Source organism: Lineus longissimus, chromosome 18 (assembly GCF_910592395.1).
Source record: "Lineus longissimus chromosome 18, tnLinLong1.2, whole genome shotgun sequence".
NCBI lineage: Eukaryota > Metazoa > Nemertea > Pilidiophora > Heteronemertea > Lineidae > Lineus > Lineus longissimus.
The window spans coordinates 8496964-8514193 of NC_088325.1; the positions used below are offsets into that span (position 1 = coordinate 8496964).

The 17230-nt window shown below is 37.7% G+C and overlaps 1 protein-coding gene across 1 annotated transcript in view; it reads left to right on the forward strand.

The window, feature by feature from the left end:
- The window catches only part of LOC135502097 (ankyrin repeat domain-containing protein 50-like), a 357552-nt gene that overhangs the window by 32373 nt on the left and 307949 nt on the right, over positions 1-17230 (forward strand). Inside the window, exon 2 of the mRNA XM_064794655.1 lies at positions 511-840. Coding sequence (XP_064650725.1) covers positions 511-840 — 330 coding nt within the window. The remainder of the gene's footprint in view (positions 1-510; positions 841-17230) is intronic.

The following is a 17230-nucleotide window of genomic DNA, read 5'->3' on the forward strand; positions in this document are numbered from 1 at the left end:
ACTTGCTGCGACTAGGTTTGACCGTAGAATGACGTAGAGTCAAGTTGGGTGTCTTCCGCAATTACTGTTGGAGTACGTCAGGTCATGTGACGACTAGCAGTCTCGTACGCACTGTGACGTCATTGGCGATCAAATGACGTCATCAGTTGGTTGGTCCCGCCAAAATGTGGTCGGGTGGGAAAGTGCGCAGTGTATTTTGTGGCGGAATTCTCCGAGACTAGCACGGTTTCGTTAATTGTAAACTCATCAGAAACCAATATTGGGTTTTCACGGTTGCTAATGCGTGTGTGTATGTAGCTGGTTCTCTGGGACAAATGTTGAGCCAGGGCCTGGTGGTTGAAGAGTTAAAACCCCCGGCTTACCAGAATGATTCTTAATAGATAATATTAATACGATCATGAGTTTTTGTTCGCGATCGACATGCTCGTTAAGGGAAAACAAACGCCCTGTAACCATCACAGCTTGTCATCTCATAGATCCAGATACGGTAAATCTTCATTTTCTTTTCAGCATTGACTGGTACTTACTCCAAGAAGATTATCACAGTACAGCAAAAACCAGACGAAGTGAAGCAAGGACATAACGTCAGTCTGTGGTGTAAGCTGGAATATGACTCAAATAAAGTAGCGCCGGTGCACTGGCAATCACCACCAACATTCGAAACAAGAACTAGCAATTGTGAATCATACATAGAAGAGAAATATGTCGTGACATGTCCACAAACTACAGACCCAATTTGGTTTTATAATTTGACAATAGTGGATGTCCAATGGGCGGACAAGGGAAAATATTTGTGTCGTTATACCAAGTATTCGGGGATTGTGGATTTAAAAGTTTTGGGTAAGTTGTAAACAGGAGCTACACCACACCAACATTCTAGCGTGTTCGATTTCTATCGCCGCGCTTCGGTAAGCACCGGATCTTGCGCCTTGAAGCGCATGCACAGTATAAATTGAGCTCGAACGCTCTCACGCCAGGCCCGAGTAACTTTATCTTAAAGTAGCGTAAAAAAGAATGACCAGACACTAGACCGGTGTGACAGCGGATATAGTCCCCCTGGAGTCATAGTCCGGTAGCATTGTATTTGACCAATTAAGCAGCATGATCTATTGTACCACTAACCCTAACCAAAACATTTAGCAATGCGGGCTATTGTTACACGGACTATCAGCCCTAATACTACTATCCCTTGCACACCGGGTGTGCGTAAACTACAAAAACCGCTTAATTATTGATCACATTTTCACATCCTCATATCAATTTCTTCCAACACCAATTCTATTTTTGACTAAGAACTTCAGTTTGTTGCAATTAGACTGATACACATTTGTGAGCATTGTCGGCATTTGCAGGATCGTCTGCCATCTTTTCTCAAGGATTACATGCGGCGGCCATTTCAAGGGTTACCTATAGGTACTACCATTTTGGTTGGAACCTGAAATCAATTAGAAGTCCTTCAAAATGAGGTGAATGCCCCTTTAAATCCTGGGAGGCTGTTCTCTGGAAAACAAAGAACAGACTCCCACCCTTGAAATTGCCACTTAATTTTCAGAAACCTCAAAAACCTTATTGAAGTGAAATGAAAAATATAGAAATATATGTAACGTTGATTGCAGATGATTTTGATGCCAGAGTGGTACTTATGGCCTCAATGACCTTCAAATTACAAATGCCTTGTATACCAAAGAATGTACAATGATAAAAGTAGCAAAAGTATGGGCGGTTATTACCTCAAATAAAGACAAACCAAAGCAAAGACACTTGTGTAGCATATCAAGGACACGTAGATTGATACTCCTATGTGTGCCACATCAAAGACATCTGGAATGCTTTTGTTTTTGTTTGATACAGCATAGATAAAACTAGACCGCAACCTCCCTGGGATAGACAGTTGTTTTCATGAGCCATACACAGCACAGATAAGACATGACCGCAATACCTCTCTGGACCATACACCACGTCAAAGATAACGATGCGAAGTCAACAGACGGCGCCACCGTCTTGGGAAAAGTAAAAAGTTGAAGGAGGTTGACACAGTTTTCTAACTTATCTCTATCCATGGTTATGATATACTAGTTTGATTGATGATGTTAAAAAGAAAGGGGATCTCAAAATACGACAGTCTACTACGAATAGATGCAATAGTGACATAACAACACGTGCATTTTCCCGCTAGTCGCTTATATCAACAAAAACCTGAAGTTGTCGATGTCGTTTTTACTTTTCCCAAGACGGTGGCGCCGTCTGTTGACTTCGCATCGTTAGATGTCGTTGATGTGGCACACATAGGAGTATCAATCTACGTGTCCTTGATATGCTACACAAGTGTCTTTGCTTTGGTTTGTCTTTATTTGCGGTAATAACCGCCCATACAAAGGTTCGCGTTCTTTTGATAGTGGTAGCCCAGTTAGCTACAGTATGTACACCTGTAATCTGGTAGATCACATTCGATAGAAATGCCTAGCTGTGGCCAAGCAAGAGCAAGAAATAACACGTAAAATGGAACAATGCAATTTGTGTTGCTCGACTTTATTCTTCGCATAACAAGAGGCCCGAGTACCCACTGCTCAGCTGAGATTCGTTGGTGGCATAACAATACATTTCGACTGGAAATTGGCACTAGCGCACCGGTAGTTGGTAAAGTTTGGACTTAGATTTTGGACTCTGGGCGCTGGAGGCTTGGTTTTACATCATTGGATTCCACTGCCTGCATTTAATCAAACTCGCCTCCAGTTCAAGATGGTTCAATGGTTTGGTAATCCCGTGACCAAAGAATCAACCAAGGTCTATAGCGTTGACCTCAATAACTTGCAGAGTAACATGAGACGATCGAAAAAGATGTCGTTGAGATATATCAATTGAGTTTCCTCAGTTATCGTGTGATAACTGACATCAAAGGATCACAGCTGGCTCGACGGGGCGTCATCAAATTGGCGGAACTGACTAGACTGAAATGGCTGGGACGTCATACTTTCGGGGCAGTTGATGATGTGACGTATACTTATCCAAACGCGACCTGCTGATATTAGAGAGTTTTCGGCGACCGACCACGTTAAGGTCATCATAATTTGCGGTCTATTGACGTGTCCACATACGGTTTAGAGAGAACATTATATGTGGCTAGTCAGCTACACGTGAGTGAAAATGGTTTAGCAAAATAGCATATTTTTCCGAAACCAAGTCTTCCCACATTGATCGTTTTTCTATTAAAATCATTTATGAAAAATTAACTTTGTAATGTGTGTGAAACATTTTGTTTCTGGTATTTGTGTCCATGTTTATTTCACTTTTGAAGTCGTGGTTATACTCGTATACACATGCACTGTATATTCATGAAAATAACACCACTTCGGGATATTCACGACCAGGTGTAATGTTTTTGAGTGTTTCTGTTTTTGAGTGTTTCCCCTCATTGTTTGGGAACGCTCAAAAATAGATTGACAAGTTTTTCTGTGTATCCCCCCTATTGAAAAGTCGTGGTCTCTCTAGCTGCCTATTGTTTGGAAACACTGACACATGGGAAACAACCACAGATGTTACACCGGCCTCTTCTCTCGAATCTATTCACTAGAGGTAACCAATGAGTGACTTCGCTGGCCCTTGCAGTCGGTCGGTAACTGGTGACGGCTCAGCCGAGCTGTCACGGTTACGCTAAACCACTTATTACCGCAGCCCTATTGATTCGAAGTGTTGTGGGCCTACTGGTCGATGAGTGTGCATGTGGAATGACGTAAATGGTAAGGCCACTCGCCGACCGTTTTTACAGGTTGTCTCATAAAACTGAAGCACTTTTTTTTCCAAGCCCCCCAAAACAAAAAAGTCCTTATTGAAACTCTGAAGGAAAATCTACGAACGCTTGCATTAGTAAAGCAAAGTGAGATTCAGGCAATGATAGTAGTCACGAAATTCCGAAGAAAAACGAGAAGCTCAGAATATATGTATTGCGGTGGTAGGAACGTAGGTAATTCTAAGCTATTTTGACAAAAGCCCTTACAGGCCTTTTTGTCTCAAATTAGCTTAGAAACCCCTAAGAACCAGACACCACAATACATATATTCTATCATTCATTAGATTCCCAGTGAAGCGTTGCAATGAAATGGTCAATGAAATGGTGAGGGAATACTAGAGTTCAATGGGTTAATGTAATCATGACTTACTGTATTCCAACAGAAAGTACACGTCAATAGCTTTTTTCCGTGCATTTTACCTGATATATGATGTTGGCACTGTTCACTGCATGTACATAATTTTACTAGTAAATAAATAGAAAATGGCAACAGGATATTTATTAAATACCGAAAGGGCACATAAGATTCCACTTGGTTTAAAAGCTGAGAGGCAGCATCATATCATTACTCATAACCCCTCATCTGCTAACCCCAAAGAAACACTGTATGTTAGAATACCGGCATTGCGAGAGAATACATTCTTTGTACCTAAATCTCTTTATCTGTCTGCTGATGTAACCATTTCTGGTGATTCTAAAAATAGTGTTGTAAATAATCTTGGTAGAAACCTGATTTCAAAGATGGTGGTTAAGTGGGGAACAGAGCAGATATTTGACCTTGACGAATACAGTCATTATTCTACATTTAAAGATCTGTGGTTTACAGAAGAAGAAAGAAATGATAGAGTTTTTCAGGGTATTCAGTCAAAAAATCTTAGAGAATTAAGATCAGGAGTCGCTGAAGCTGATGTCACTGGAGAAACAGCTAATGAAAAGACTTTAAAGAAAGTGTTTGACAAGAAGTACAAAATACCATTAGATTTTGAACTATTCCATCATCATGCTCCATTTTACAAGTTTCCAATTCAAGAAGATGTGATTATTGAAATAACTTTAGCACCAAAGGAGGAAATCATAGTCACCACAACCACAGCTAGCATGGGCTACAAACTAGAGAATATTTGTTTTGAATATGATACCGTAGCCAACAAAATGATTGCTAGTCAATTGAGTAACAAGTACAACTCTGGATTCTCAATATTTTATGATTGGGTAGACCATTTTAAGACAGTCAATGTTACTGCTAATGAAACACTAATTAATGAGAACATCAACTTTCCAAGAATGTCTATTAAAGGATTATTATTACTATTTGTGTCTGACTATGTAGATGGAGCTAGAGATTCAGAGAAGTTTGAAAACCCTAACATAAGTAAAGTGCAGATCACAATAGAGGGTGTTGCCAATCAGGTGTTCCAAGAAGGAATGAGAATGATGGATCAATGGGAGGAGATCAAGAAACATTTTATGTCTGAAGATTTGAAGAAAACTCATGACTGTAACATGACCATGGAGAACTACTATGGTGATTCTAATCACTATGGTTTATGGTTGGACCTGAGAACTTCTGAAGATAATCGTCTACACGGATCAGGAAAGAAGCTCCAGAACACAAAAGATGGTATTCAATTATCTATTACAAAGAAATCTGGAAAGGGACCATACAAAATGCACATATTCGTGGTTTCTGACGCCCAGGTAAACATCCAGAATTCTCAGATTGCTTCACTCCAACACTAAGGTGTTGCAAGAACAAAAGTTCACTCCAACACTGAATACTAGATAAATGAGTTTTACTAGTGATTTTCTAAGTAATTAAATGGATACACCAGGAAAGAAAGATATCATAAATACACTGTATCAAAGTTTACTGTTGGCATCAACAACAATTGGTTACTCTATGTTACTGAAAAGGTTCTTGAGAATCAATATTGGTCCCCCAAGTCAGGCCAACCTAGAGGAAATTCTTAAACTGGGCGGAACTGTAGCTATTAGTAATGGAACATTAGAGTACCTTTACGATCAAGGAATCCTACCCAGAAATATTATGAAGTAAGAATAATTTACTTATTTGATAAAAGGTAAATTTGAAAACGAAAATTTGCTTAAGTAAATGGTTACTGTAATGAACATAGATTCAAGTGACTATCCAGATCAGAGTTCAAGTGATTTAACAGTCAATCTCAAGACTGAAATTCAAGATGCATGTAGCATCACTTTAACTTTTGCAGTAATACCTTGTACATTCTACAACATAAGTGCAGCCAGGGAGAATAACCGAATCAAAGTTAAGGGGTTTGATGTGGCAGAGATTACGCTACCAGATGGTCTCTATGACCTACAGAGCTTTTCAAAAGTATTTGCGGATAAGTTGAAAGAAAATAGTATGAGTAGAGGTGCTGTCAGATTTGACCTTGAAGAACCAACAGGTAAGGCCATCTTACACTTCCTAAAGAGAAAAAATGAGGCGCATTATCAGATCTATTTTATTGGTAAAAGTAATGAATTATTTGGCATGAAATCAGAATGGCCTTACCCTTTAGACAATAAAAGTAAGGATGATGTTGTAAGCGAGAAACCCATCAATTTTAGACCAATTAACCATTTTGTTTTTCACTGTGATATAATCGAATCTAATAGTGTATTAAGTAATGGTGAAGCATCTGATGTGCTAACCACAAGACCAATAAAGGAAGCTAATTTTGGGGATTTAATAGATTACACATTTGAGAAACCAATAGCAATTCCCTGTAAACCAAGATTCAATAAGCTGAATATTCGCTTAACTGATGAAAAAGGTGACATCATCGATCTTAATGGTCATAATGTACAGTACCAATTGGTATTAACTCGAGCTATGCTCTCAGGACAAAGTCTGACACATCATTGAAATTAAAATTCGTTGAAATTAAATGGCTGGCATTGGCATGTTATTTGGATCTGCAATAATCAATGGATTAGCATTCACTGGATCCGGTTACCTTTTTAAAAAACTAGACAAGAATGGCTATGAGACTGAAATGAAGAGACATAATTTAGCTCAAGAGCAATTGCAAAGAGCATCCACAGAATGGGATGAGCATAGGAAAAGTACCATTGACTTCGTTAATCTTGAATTAAAGAGAGAAAGAGACGCTTCTATTGATTTTAACAATACTGATTCAGCACTTACTGTTTACAATCATTTACATCCAGAAAGAACTATTGTACTACCTCAGCGACCACAATTAAGTGATTACTACCAACCTAGTGATGAAATGAAGAAATACGAGTACCTATGGATTATCCTAGGACTTAGTGGTTTAGGGTTAATAATTTATTATTTTACTAGGGTTAGAAAGACTAAGACCACTGATCGGACACAGTCCTGATGATCGGACACAGTCCTGATGATCAGAAGCGGGACTAAGATTTTTGATGGGAAAGAGTAAATCCAAATGGATGTTGTAGTCTAATGATCAGTTTTGATCCTTTTTTCATCTTAAGTTCTTCTATGTAGTACTGTCTTTTCTCCTTAGGAATAACACTGTTTTCTTCTAAGGCATCTTTCATGGCTGATTCATCCTTATTAAAAAATAATACTAAAATTCTTATGTTCTCTCTGTAGTCCTTAACAACTGAATTGTACTTCTGAACTAGTAACCAAACAGTGAGATTGTAGTGCCTGCCGGAAAAGGCAAGATTACATAACTCGGACACCTTCTTTTTTGTGTCTCTCAAATTAGCACAGTCATCAATGAGGAATAATGTGTTAGAACCAGCAAAGGTCAGAGTAGCAAACTGAAGCACAAGGTCCAAATTACTGGCCACAGCTTCGGGATTAACTATGTAGACGTTCTTGTCTTGGTAAATCCATTTCCTTTCATATGTCTTATTGTTGAAATATGTTGGACAGAAAATGACTATGTTCTGGAACTTGTGCCGATACTCCTTTTCTAAGAGGTCAAGGGCAAAATATGTCTTACCACAATTGGTAACACCAGAAATTAACATATTGTGTGGCTCGTAAATAAATACTTCACTCATTTAAATGAATGTAAAGGATGACACACAGCAGTATCTAAGGGATTTGTACTACAACCCCGAGAGTCCCGTGGCTTACAGTTCTTTGAGTAAAATCTGGAAACAGGTCAAGGAAGATATGACTTCGTCACGAGAGCAGAGCTCAGGAAAACTTATTAAACAAAAAGAAGTGAAAGAATTTCTAGAAACACTACCAACTCACCAACTACACAAACCGGCCATTAAGAAATTCACCTTCAGGAAGACAATGGTATCGTACATCGATCAACAATGCAAGCAGATCTGGTTGACATGCAGAAATTCGAGAGTAAGAATAAAGGCAACAGATTCATTTTAACAGTCATAGATCTATTTAGTCGTTTTTCTTGGGCTCTAGCAGTTAAGAGTAAGAGGGGAGAAGAAATCAGAGATGCATTTAAAGTGATATTTGAGGAAGCAAAACCAACGAAAATCCAGTTTGATGACGGTAAAGAATTTTACAACAAACACTTCAAGGAACTCTTAACAGAAAATGACATAGAATGGTTCTCCACAAAATCTGATAAGAAGGCAGCAGTAGTAGAGAGATTCAATAGAACCCTTAAAGAAAAAATGTGGCGTTATTTCACCGCTAAGGAGACTGACAAGTGGATTGACGTTCTGGATGACCTGGTCAGCGGCTACAATAACACATTTCACTCATCAATAGGTATGAAACCTGTAGACGCCAGAAAGATGGAAAACGAAGGAACAGTGTGGTACAATCTTTACGGTCTTCACCTCAAAGAGACATTTGGTGATCCAAAGTACAAAGTAGGTGACAGTGTAAGAATTTCAAAGTACAAGTCCATTTTCGGTAAAGGTTACATGCCCAACTACACTGAGGAGGTGTTCCAAATCAAACAGATCATCTTTACTCACCCTATCGTCTACCAGCTTGAGGATTACCACAAAGAAGAAATTCAAGGATATTTCTATGAAGAGGAATTGAGCTATGTTCCTAATCCTGACCAGCTAGAGTACAAGATCGAGAAAATCCTAAGGTACAAGACCAGTAAAGGCAAGAAATACGGATTAGTGAAGTGGAAGGGTTACAGTGATAAGTTCAATGAATGGTTACCAGTTTCTGATATCAAATCATTGAAATGAAATAAAGTCTCTAAAGTGACTTAAGTCACAAGAACAAGTTCGAAAAACGTAATTAAAAAAAAAATGTCCTACTAAATAAATAAAGAAATGGATGGAGCAATATTTGATAATCAAAATGGTATGATGAATCAAAATGGTATGATGAATCAGAATAATATGATGAATTATGATAATATGATGAATCAGAATATTCAGAAGTTTTTGTATTATTTGCATCAAAATAATATGTTAAATAAAAATATGATAAATCAGATTATGTTAAATCAAAATATGATAAATCAGTTTATCTTAAATCAAAACATGGAAAATCAAAATATGGAAAATCAAAATATGATAAATCAGAATAATATGATGAATCAAAACATGGAAAATCAACCTACAATTTATTGTGTTAAGTGCTGTGAAAAGAAACCTGAAATTAATTTTGAAAAGAACAGGCGTAATAAACTACTTGATTACTGTAAAGAATGTGGTTCAAGTAAAACCAAGAAATGTGGTAAATGTGGAGAAGTTAAATTACTAAGTGATGGTGAATTTGGGAAAGACGGAAATAGAGGTCACTGCAGATCATGTTTTAATTCATATTACAAAAAGGATTACCTTGACCAAAATGGTAATAGAGACAGACACAAAATTAGAGTTGGTCTAAACCGCATTTCTAAGGGAGAGTGTAATCGAGCTCTGCTCTCAGGACGAAGTCCGACCGGTAATTCATCATTCAATCTAGGATGTACAGACAGTTTCTTCTCACAGTGGTTAGAGTACCAGAGGAGTCTATCTCCAATAGGACAAAGTCCCGAGAACAGAGTTCGAATAGTAGAAGAAGAGTTGGATCATGTCTTACCAATCAAGGAATTCAAAGATGAACCTGAACTGTGCTTTGCTTGGTTTAACATTAGACCAATGGAAAAGACAGAAAACAGACAGAAGAGTGCTAAAGTAGACTACACACTATTTAAGGATCAATTGGATAGGTCAATGGATTTCATGGTAAAGATGAGAAGTGAAAACTGGTTTGTCTTTCGAGACCAGGATGTAATACCAGATTGGAAAATAGTGATATCACAGCATTTCGGGGATTATCTTCGTGATGAAAATATGATTCTGCTTGATAGATTATCGAATTTAAATAATAACATGAGAATGAACCAGAACATTAACATATGTAGTCAGACAGAAATCATAAACGAGATGATTAAGTTGAATAATAGACTTGAAAGAAATTTACTCTTTGCAGTGAATTGATTTTATTTTACTTAATTAAATGAATAGAACTTGGGGTTACACAAAACGACCACGTAATTGGAAAGAAAGATTAGAACGATTTCATAGAGAATTAGAGGCAGAAGTAGAGTCAAAGTTGGAGCCTGGTCCCGAAAAACCTTTAAAACCTGCTGTGCCTGCTGGGACAGAAAAACCTTTAAAATTTAATGTACTTCAAAAACCTGTAGTGTCTGTAGGATCAACACTAAACACTAGAAATGACAGAACAACTGATTCTAGTTATTCCCACTAATTAAATGGATGGAGACAATAAGGTTTATCCAGATTTAAGTAATTTAAACTCTGAAAGTCAATTGAACTATGAAAGGTCTGAAAAGCATACAGAAAGTAACCCTCAGGCTTTCAGACTACAACAAATATGTGAGGTTAAGAGTTTCTTAGAAAGCGAGATTGAATTTAGAAGAAAGATATTTTCAAAGTACAAAAAAGCATTTAGCGTAATTACTGGCATTAGCCATTTCCTTAATTTAACTAGCGTAGCAGCCGGCTCTGTTGGTGTTTCCGCTCTAGCTGGTGTCATCACGGCACCGATAGGCTTAGCTTTGGGTGGCGTAACAATAGGTAGTGCCATTATTTCATCAGCCTTAGGCTGGGAGAAAAAGAATATTCTTAAGAAAATTGAAAAACATGAGAATATCAGAATGTTGGCAATTTCAAAACTGAACACAATCAATGATTTGGTTAGTAAAGCCTTAACCGATTCTCAAATATCTACAGATGAGTTTACTTTGATTCTCAAGGAGAAGGAGAAATACATTTCGATGAAAAATGCCATTAGGAAAAAACAAAGGGAGGCAAGTTCTGCTGTTGATGTAGAGTCTTTAAAGAAGACTTTATTAGAAGAAGGAAAAAAACTAGCACAGACAGAGATGCTAGAAAAACTAAAAGTTCAGTAAATCAAACAGGACCCGGACTACGTCCAGAGAACAAAGTCCGACTCGAGCTATGCTCTCAAGACGAAGTCGTACTAAATAGTCCTAATCCTAATGTGGTGTATCACTATCACTATTATCATTACTTTGGTGTTAGGGGTGAATTTCACCAAGTAACACTACCATCAGCACCACCCTATTCATTAGTTTAATCGAGCTATGCTCTCAGGTCAAAGCTCGACTAGGACAAAGTCCGAATAATGATTTTTGCAACTCGAGCTATGCTCTCAGGACGAAGTCGGACTCAAGCGAAGTTTGAATCGCTGTAATCTATGTAGCCTTCATAATACATTCCAAATGGTAAGGTGCTTATTCCATCTTCAAGTATGAACCTCTTGTCATCAAAAGGACTGAGGCTTTTTTTGTCAACTTCTTCCAAATAGATTTGGTGTTTATCTGATCTTAAGTGTCTCATCTTGTGGTAAAATGACCTACTCTTTTCAAGACAATCAACATAGTCATCAAATGAGATATTTCTCCTTACTACATTCTTGGCAATACCCTTCAATTTCTTAGAATCGTAATCTTTTGTTCTGTAAGCGTACATCTTACTTCTCAGGGCAATGAATTCAGTCATCTCTACTCCTCCTAGCTCATCCTTAAAGTAGCCTGGTACCTTCTTCTTACTGGTGTCATAGAGTGTATGATCTTTTGGATAATTACTGAAATCAAAATAGTGTCTCAACTCCTTTAAATCTTTAGTTAAGTCATCAGTATTAATGTTAAGTACAAAGGAATCTGTATCTAGATACAGCAGTTCAATATTTTTCTCACCAAAGTACGGTTGAAGAACTTCATAATAGAATTCATACATTAATAATTTAGACAATTCAAGTACTGAAGCTCCTATGTAGATTGGTTTGTTGAATTTCATTGATGTTTTCCTCATGCTAATAGCAGCATTATGTTCGTCAAATACGCATATCGATGAAAACCTGGGATTGGCCATTACATTCCTGGCTCTCTCCCCGTCCGATACAAATTCAATTTCAACCCTGTTCCTTACATTCTCACAAGTCTTTCCGTAGAACGCATTATTCATGAGCTTAAAATAGTCTTTCTCAAAATCAGTCTTAGAATCCATACGTCTTTTAGTGTTAAAATCAATGTATGGTGCTAACCACTTTGATTGTTTAAAGCTTATCACTGAATGAACCCTCTTAAGTACCATTCCGTGCTTGAGGTAAAATTGTAGCATTCTGTAATGCACTATGTAATTAGTTTTATCCTTTTGTGTTAGTATTAGTTTCTCTACATTTGATCTTTTATCATCGCCCAGTAACTCTCTCTGGTAAGGACTTAATTCATCATCTTCAATAAAGAGAGATTCGGGACAGAATGGAAAGTTCCTTGACTTAAATTTAATATTTCCTGGATACTCCAAATCAACCTCTAAGAAGTAGCCTACTTCACTATCACTTGGAATTGCCATAATCTGCTCTTTACTGATAACATTCATGTTAAGTCGGACTTTGTCCTGAGAGCATAGCTCGAGTGGATCAATATCTATCATTTCAAAACTACCATAGGGTTGAGGTTCCATCATGGACCAGCCGTAGAGATTATTTGCGTCTACGTAGAGTAGTTTGTTGTGTTCATCTGCCTTGACATGTCTTGTTCCCATAACACCCGAAATTCCACCTCGTATTGCTTTCTCAAAAGTAAGTAAGATGTTGGTATCAGTCAGTAGTTCTAGATTTATTCCTGTGTACTTCAAACCAGCTTGCCAGGTTAGGCCTGGTGCCGAGTAACAGTGACATGGATCTATCTGAAAGTAGTTCAAATTGACATCCCTGAATTTCTCAAATAAATCAGCTAAAAGGATCACATCAGTTTTGAGGTAGAGGTCAATGAACTCACCGTGATTCCTGATCTTGAAATGATCCCATATTACCTTAGCCTCATCATAGGCAGAATCAGGTGCCATTTCATTTTTCAATTCGTCAAAAAACATAGACTTTTCTAGGTAAGTAACATTGTAGCTTTCATGTGATGTGTAAAAAGAGTAAGGTACTGAACCCTTCTTCCTCAATAGCTTAAAGTCAGTGGTATTTGGGAACAGCTGTCTGGTAATTTTAAAATCATCATCCAACATTGATTTGGTTATGTTGTCTAAACTGGACTGCAGGAATCTGTACGAGTCCAAAAACCTGAAACAACCGAACTGAAATGAGATGTATTCCTCTGATGTTTTGGCAAGTATTTTCAGTTTCTTGTACTTCGGTAGCTTAGTCATTAATTCTTTAATAAATAAGTGAGAATCGTAATTACTGAGATTGTGAAAAAACACTGGAACAAACATAGCTTTCTTTTCATTCAAATTACACGAGTTGTGAGCAGCACCTCGATATCTACCACAGTAGTGATCATGATCCTTGACCTTGTCATATCCCAAAGGTTGATTACAATAGTAACAATGTGTTTCTAATTGATATTTATGCCAGTCTTCATCTGTCATTGTTAGAGGAAAGTTACAGTTCAATAAATTAGAGAATTGTTCTTCCATCCTGATTAACCAATTACAGAACACATCTACAACATCAGCACCCCTGTGAGACACATACTGGCTACTGTAAAGGTGTGTGTAGTCTGAGTGAACATAAACACCAACAGCTGATGCATTTTGTTTAAAAAGTTTTTTAGTGGTAACAGTGGTATCTGTCTGAGTTGTGAGAGCAGAGCTCGAGTTATCATTGACTGTTGTGCTTATCGCTTCGAAATCAGCATAGATCACAAACGGAACTCTATTTTTGAATGAGTGTTTTTCAAATTTAATTTGTGACCATTTACTGTAAAGCCTGCACCACACGGTGAAAATTTGCGTGATGCAAGTGACAAGTGGTCAGTCACATGATACCAAAATGGCAGCGCCCGGGAACTGTCAAATCCTATGAGAAGTATTATGGACCAAGAAGACCAAATTGCCCTTATTCTCCTGCTGTTACTCCGTCGGAGGCGGCGGCGGAGGCGGCGGAGGAGGCGGCGGCGGAGGCGGCGCCGCGTGGACCGTAGTCTTTGGACAAGGCCATGGATTCAGAGAAGAGAGGATAAGGGGGCCTATGCAAATCTAATTGCTGAATTGCTGTCGACTCAATGGGAGCTGCCATTTTGGTATCATGTGACTGACCTATAAATCATGTGACCGATCTGCTTGTTGTGATTCGTCGAACTCGCGCAACATTGCTGCAGGTAGCCCCCACACGGTGATTAACTTCCTCGCGTGTCGAGAAAATATCAAACATGCTAGATCGGCTGCGTCTCGACTCGCGAGGGAAGATACGCAGCAAAAAACGACCCCACACAGTGAGAATTTGCCTGTCGCAACATGCACGCGTGTCACTTGCATCACGCAAATTTTCACCGTGTGGTGCAGGCTTTAGGTGGAGGCAAAGTAATCTTACAGTAATCGTGTTCTCCACATTTCTTTTTTTGCTTATCTAGTGTTGACTTCCTGTAAAAGTAATTCATGCATCTCCTGCAAAGATACACACTATGAGCTAGTGTCCTGAAGAAAAGATTGATGTCTCTTATGTACATGAAATGGTCCTTGAAATACAACAGATCGATGACATCATCATCATCATAATTCTTGGACAGGTAGAGAGGTTCTAGTTTTGCCTCACAGGTGCTCTTAGCCCATTCGTTCTCTAACTTGAACACATTAATCTTGAGATTATTATCACTCTCTATCTTAGGAATATCCTTTTGAATACATACAGGAAATGATTTGATTTTGATATCAGTAGTTTTCGAACTCTGTTCTCGTGACGAAGTCATTTGTAGCATATCGGTAGTGATATTGAATGTACTCTCGAGCTCTGCTCTCAGGACAAAGTCCGTCTCTGGATTTTCTTTCAGATATTTAGCGGCCAATAAAGACCAGAGAAAACATTTATTGTCATTTGATTCCACATTTATTACTGCTTTTGTTTTAAATGGTAATTTAGTGTAATGACCACCTTTACACCTCTTGTAAGAACAGATGGTCATGTTACAAGACTCTATTTTATTTAAAGTAAGTCCAGAACCTTGAAAGTACCTTTCCTCAATCTGTGTCTTAATGTAGTTTAACTGGTTGGTTATGGCATAAATTGCCTGGTTCCTTGAAATTATGCTTTCCATTGGAGACTGTATGGGGTGTGTTACACTTTCACCCTGACGATCAAACTGAGCAAATACTGATATGCTAATTTTGTGATGGTAATCATTGAGTTGAAATAAAACCTCCTCTAATTTATCTCTGTATTCATACACTTGTTTAGCTTCTCTGTCAATCTTCAAACTAATGGTGACTACAAGCTTGCCAAATTGTTTTACTATTTCTATTCCACTCACTTTCTTTATGCCATCTAGCTCATTTTCCTCAAATGCAAGTTTCTTATCCTTAGTTTTAGGGATCAGTGATGGGGCTCGGGGTTGAGCAATAGGGACATAATCCGGATTTAATTTACTTAAGTGACCTTTGGTTCTCCTGTGAATAGCCATATTATTGTAGGATATGTACTTGTCACATGTAGTGCAAAGTATTTTCTGATTCTTATCAGTCATTCTATTTATTAGATTAAAATTTATTAAATTCAATAAATCTCTTGAATTAAATAGAAATGGACTTCATAATCAATGAACAAGAATGTAATGAAGCCAAATTTGAGTACCACTTAACAGACCAATTAGACATAAAATCCATTACTTTGAAATCGATAACCTTTTACAATTCATGGTGGACAGGTGATTTTCTACCAGAGGGAGTCAGGATTTTCTCATTTCTAGTCGAAATAACCAGAATTACAACACATGAGCCCTTAGATAAACAATTATGGTGTATGGATGAATTTAGGACATTATTTGCTCCTGGACTTGAAACAGATACACTTGAAAAGGAAGTCATGAAAATTTGCGAACGGCATTTGGAAAATGATTCTACCACAACTAAATACACCATTACTCAATACACATTTCCATACTCTCGACATTTTAGTTTAAGTGAGTTTTGTGAGGTATGGCAAAAATACATAAAAGAAATTGGAATTAGCCATGTGAAAATTTACTGTGATAACAATAATTACATAACCCTTGAACTTACAGAGGATAAAGAGTACCCTCTGAAAGTAGACAAGTTAGATAAAAATGAAAAAATCAAGATTGAGAGAAACACAGAAGGTTTTCAAATAAGCAAAACCATAAGAGAGGTGATAGAAAAACAGCTCACAGTGGTGAATGAATGGTTTGGCTTTAAGCAAACTAAATTCACCAAGAAAGGAAAATACTACTCCACAAGACCACTCAACTTTTACAGGAAATATCTATTCCTGCAAGCTAATTTGGTTGACAAAGCTAAGACCCTCTACAACAATAAACCATCTAACATTTTCTGCATCATACCTGTTGGTGACCAAATAAAAATGCAGCGATACGAACCGAATTGTAAGAAAACGATAAATAAGTGTACTAATCACATAAAATTCGAAATCACTGATGAGAATGGTAAGCTAGTTAATTTCAGAGGAACAGAGGTTTCTTTAGAGTTAAGAATCGAGCTTTGCTCTCTGGCCTTTGTCCTAGACGGACTTCGTCCTGAGAGCTCTGCTCGACCACCTGATGAGATCATTCCATTAAAGGAATAGTACATTTCTTCTCTTTAACTGCAGGTTTAACAAGAGGGTTAATTGATCCCTTCATGACTGCTTCATTCGGACTTTGTCCAGAGAACAAAGTTCGATTCAAGCCTGATCGCTGCTCTTTACTTACTTTTTTAGGAAGTTTCTTAAACATAATGAATGCTGCTAAAATAACGGCACCTAAACCTAGTACATATACATAAGTATTACTACTAGATTCACGCAGTGATACATCAGTATTTTGAGATTGTGGTTCTTCTTCCTCTACTTCTTCTTCCTCCTTTTCCACAACTCTGTTTTTTGGGACAGAGTCCTGTACTTTAAATGTCGTCTTATCCTTTTTTATCCTCTTAAATTCCTTAGATCTTCTACCCAGTTCTCTAGACCATGCTAATTGTTTCTCTGATCTAGGTTTCTTAGACACTGAAACTTTAGTCGAACTCTGTTCTCTGGACGTA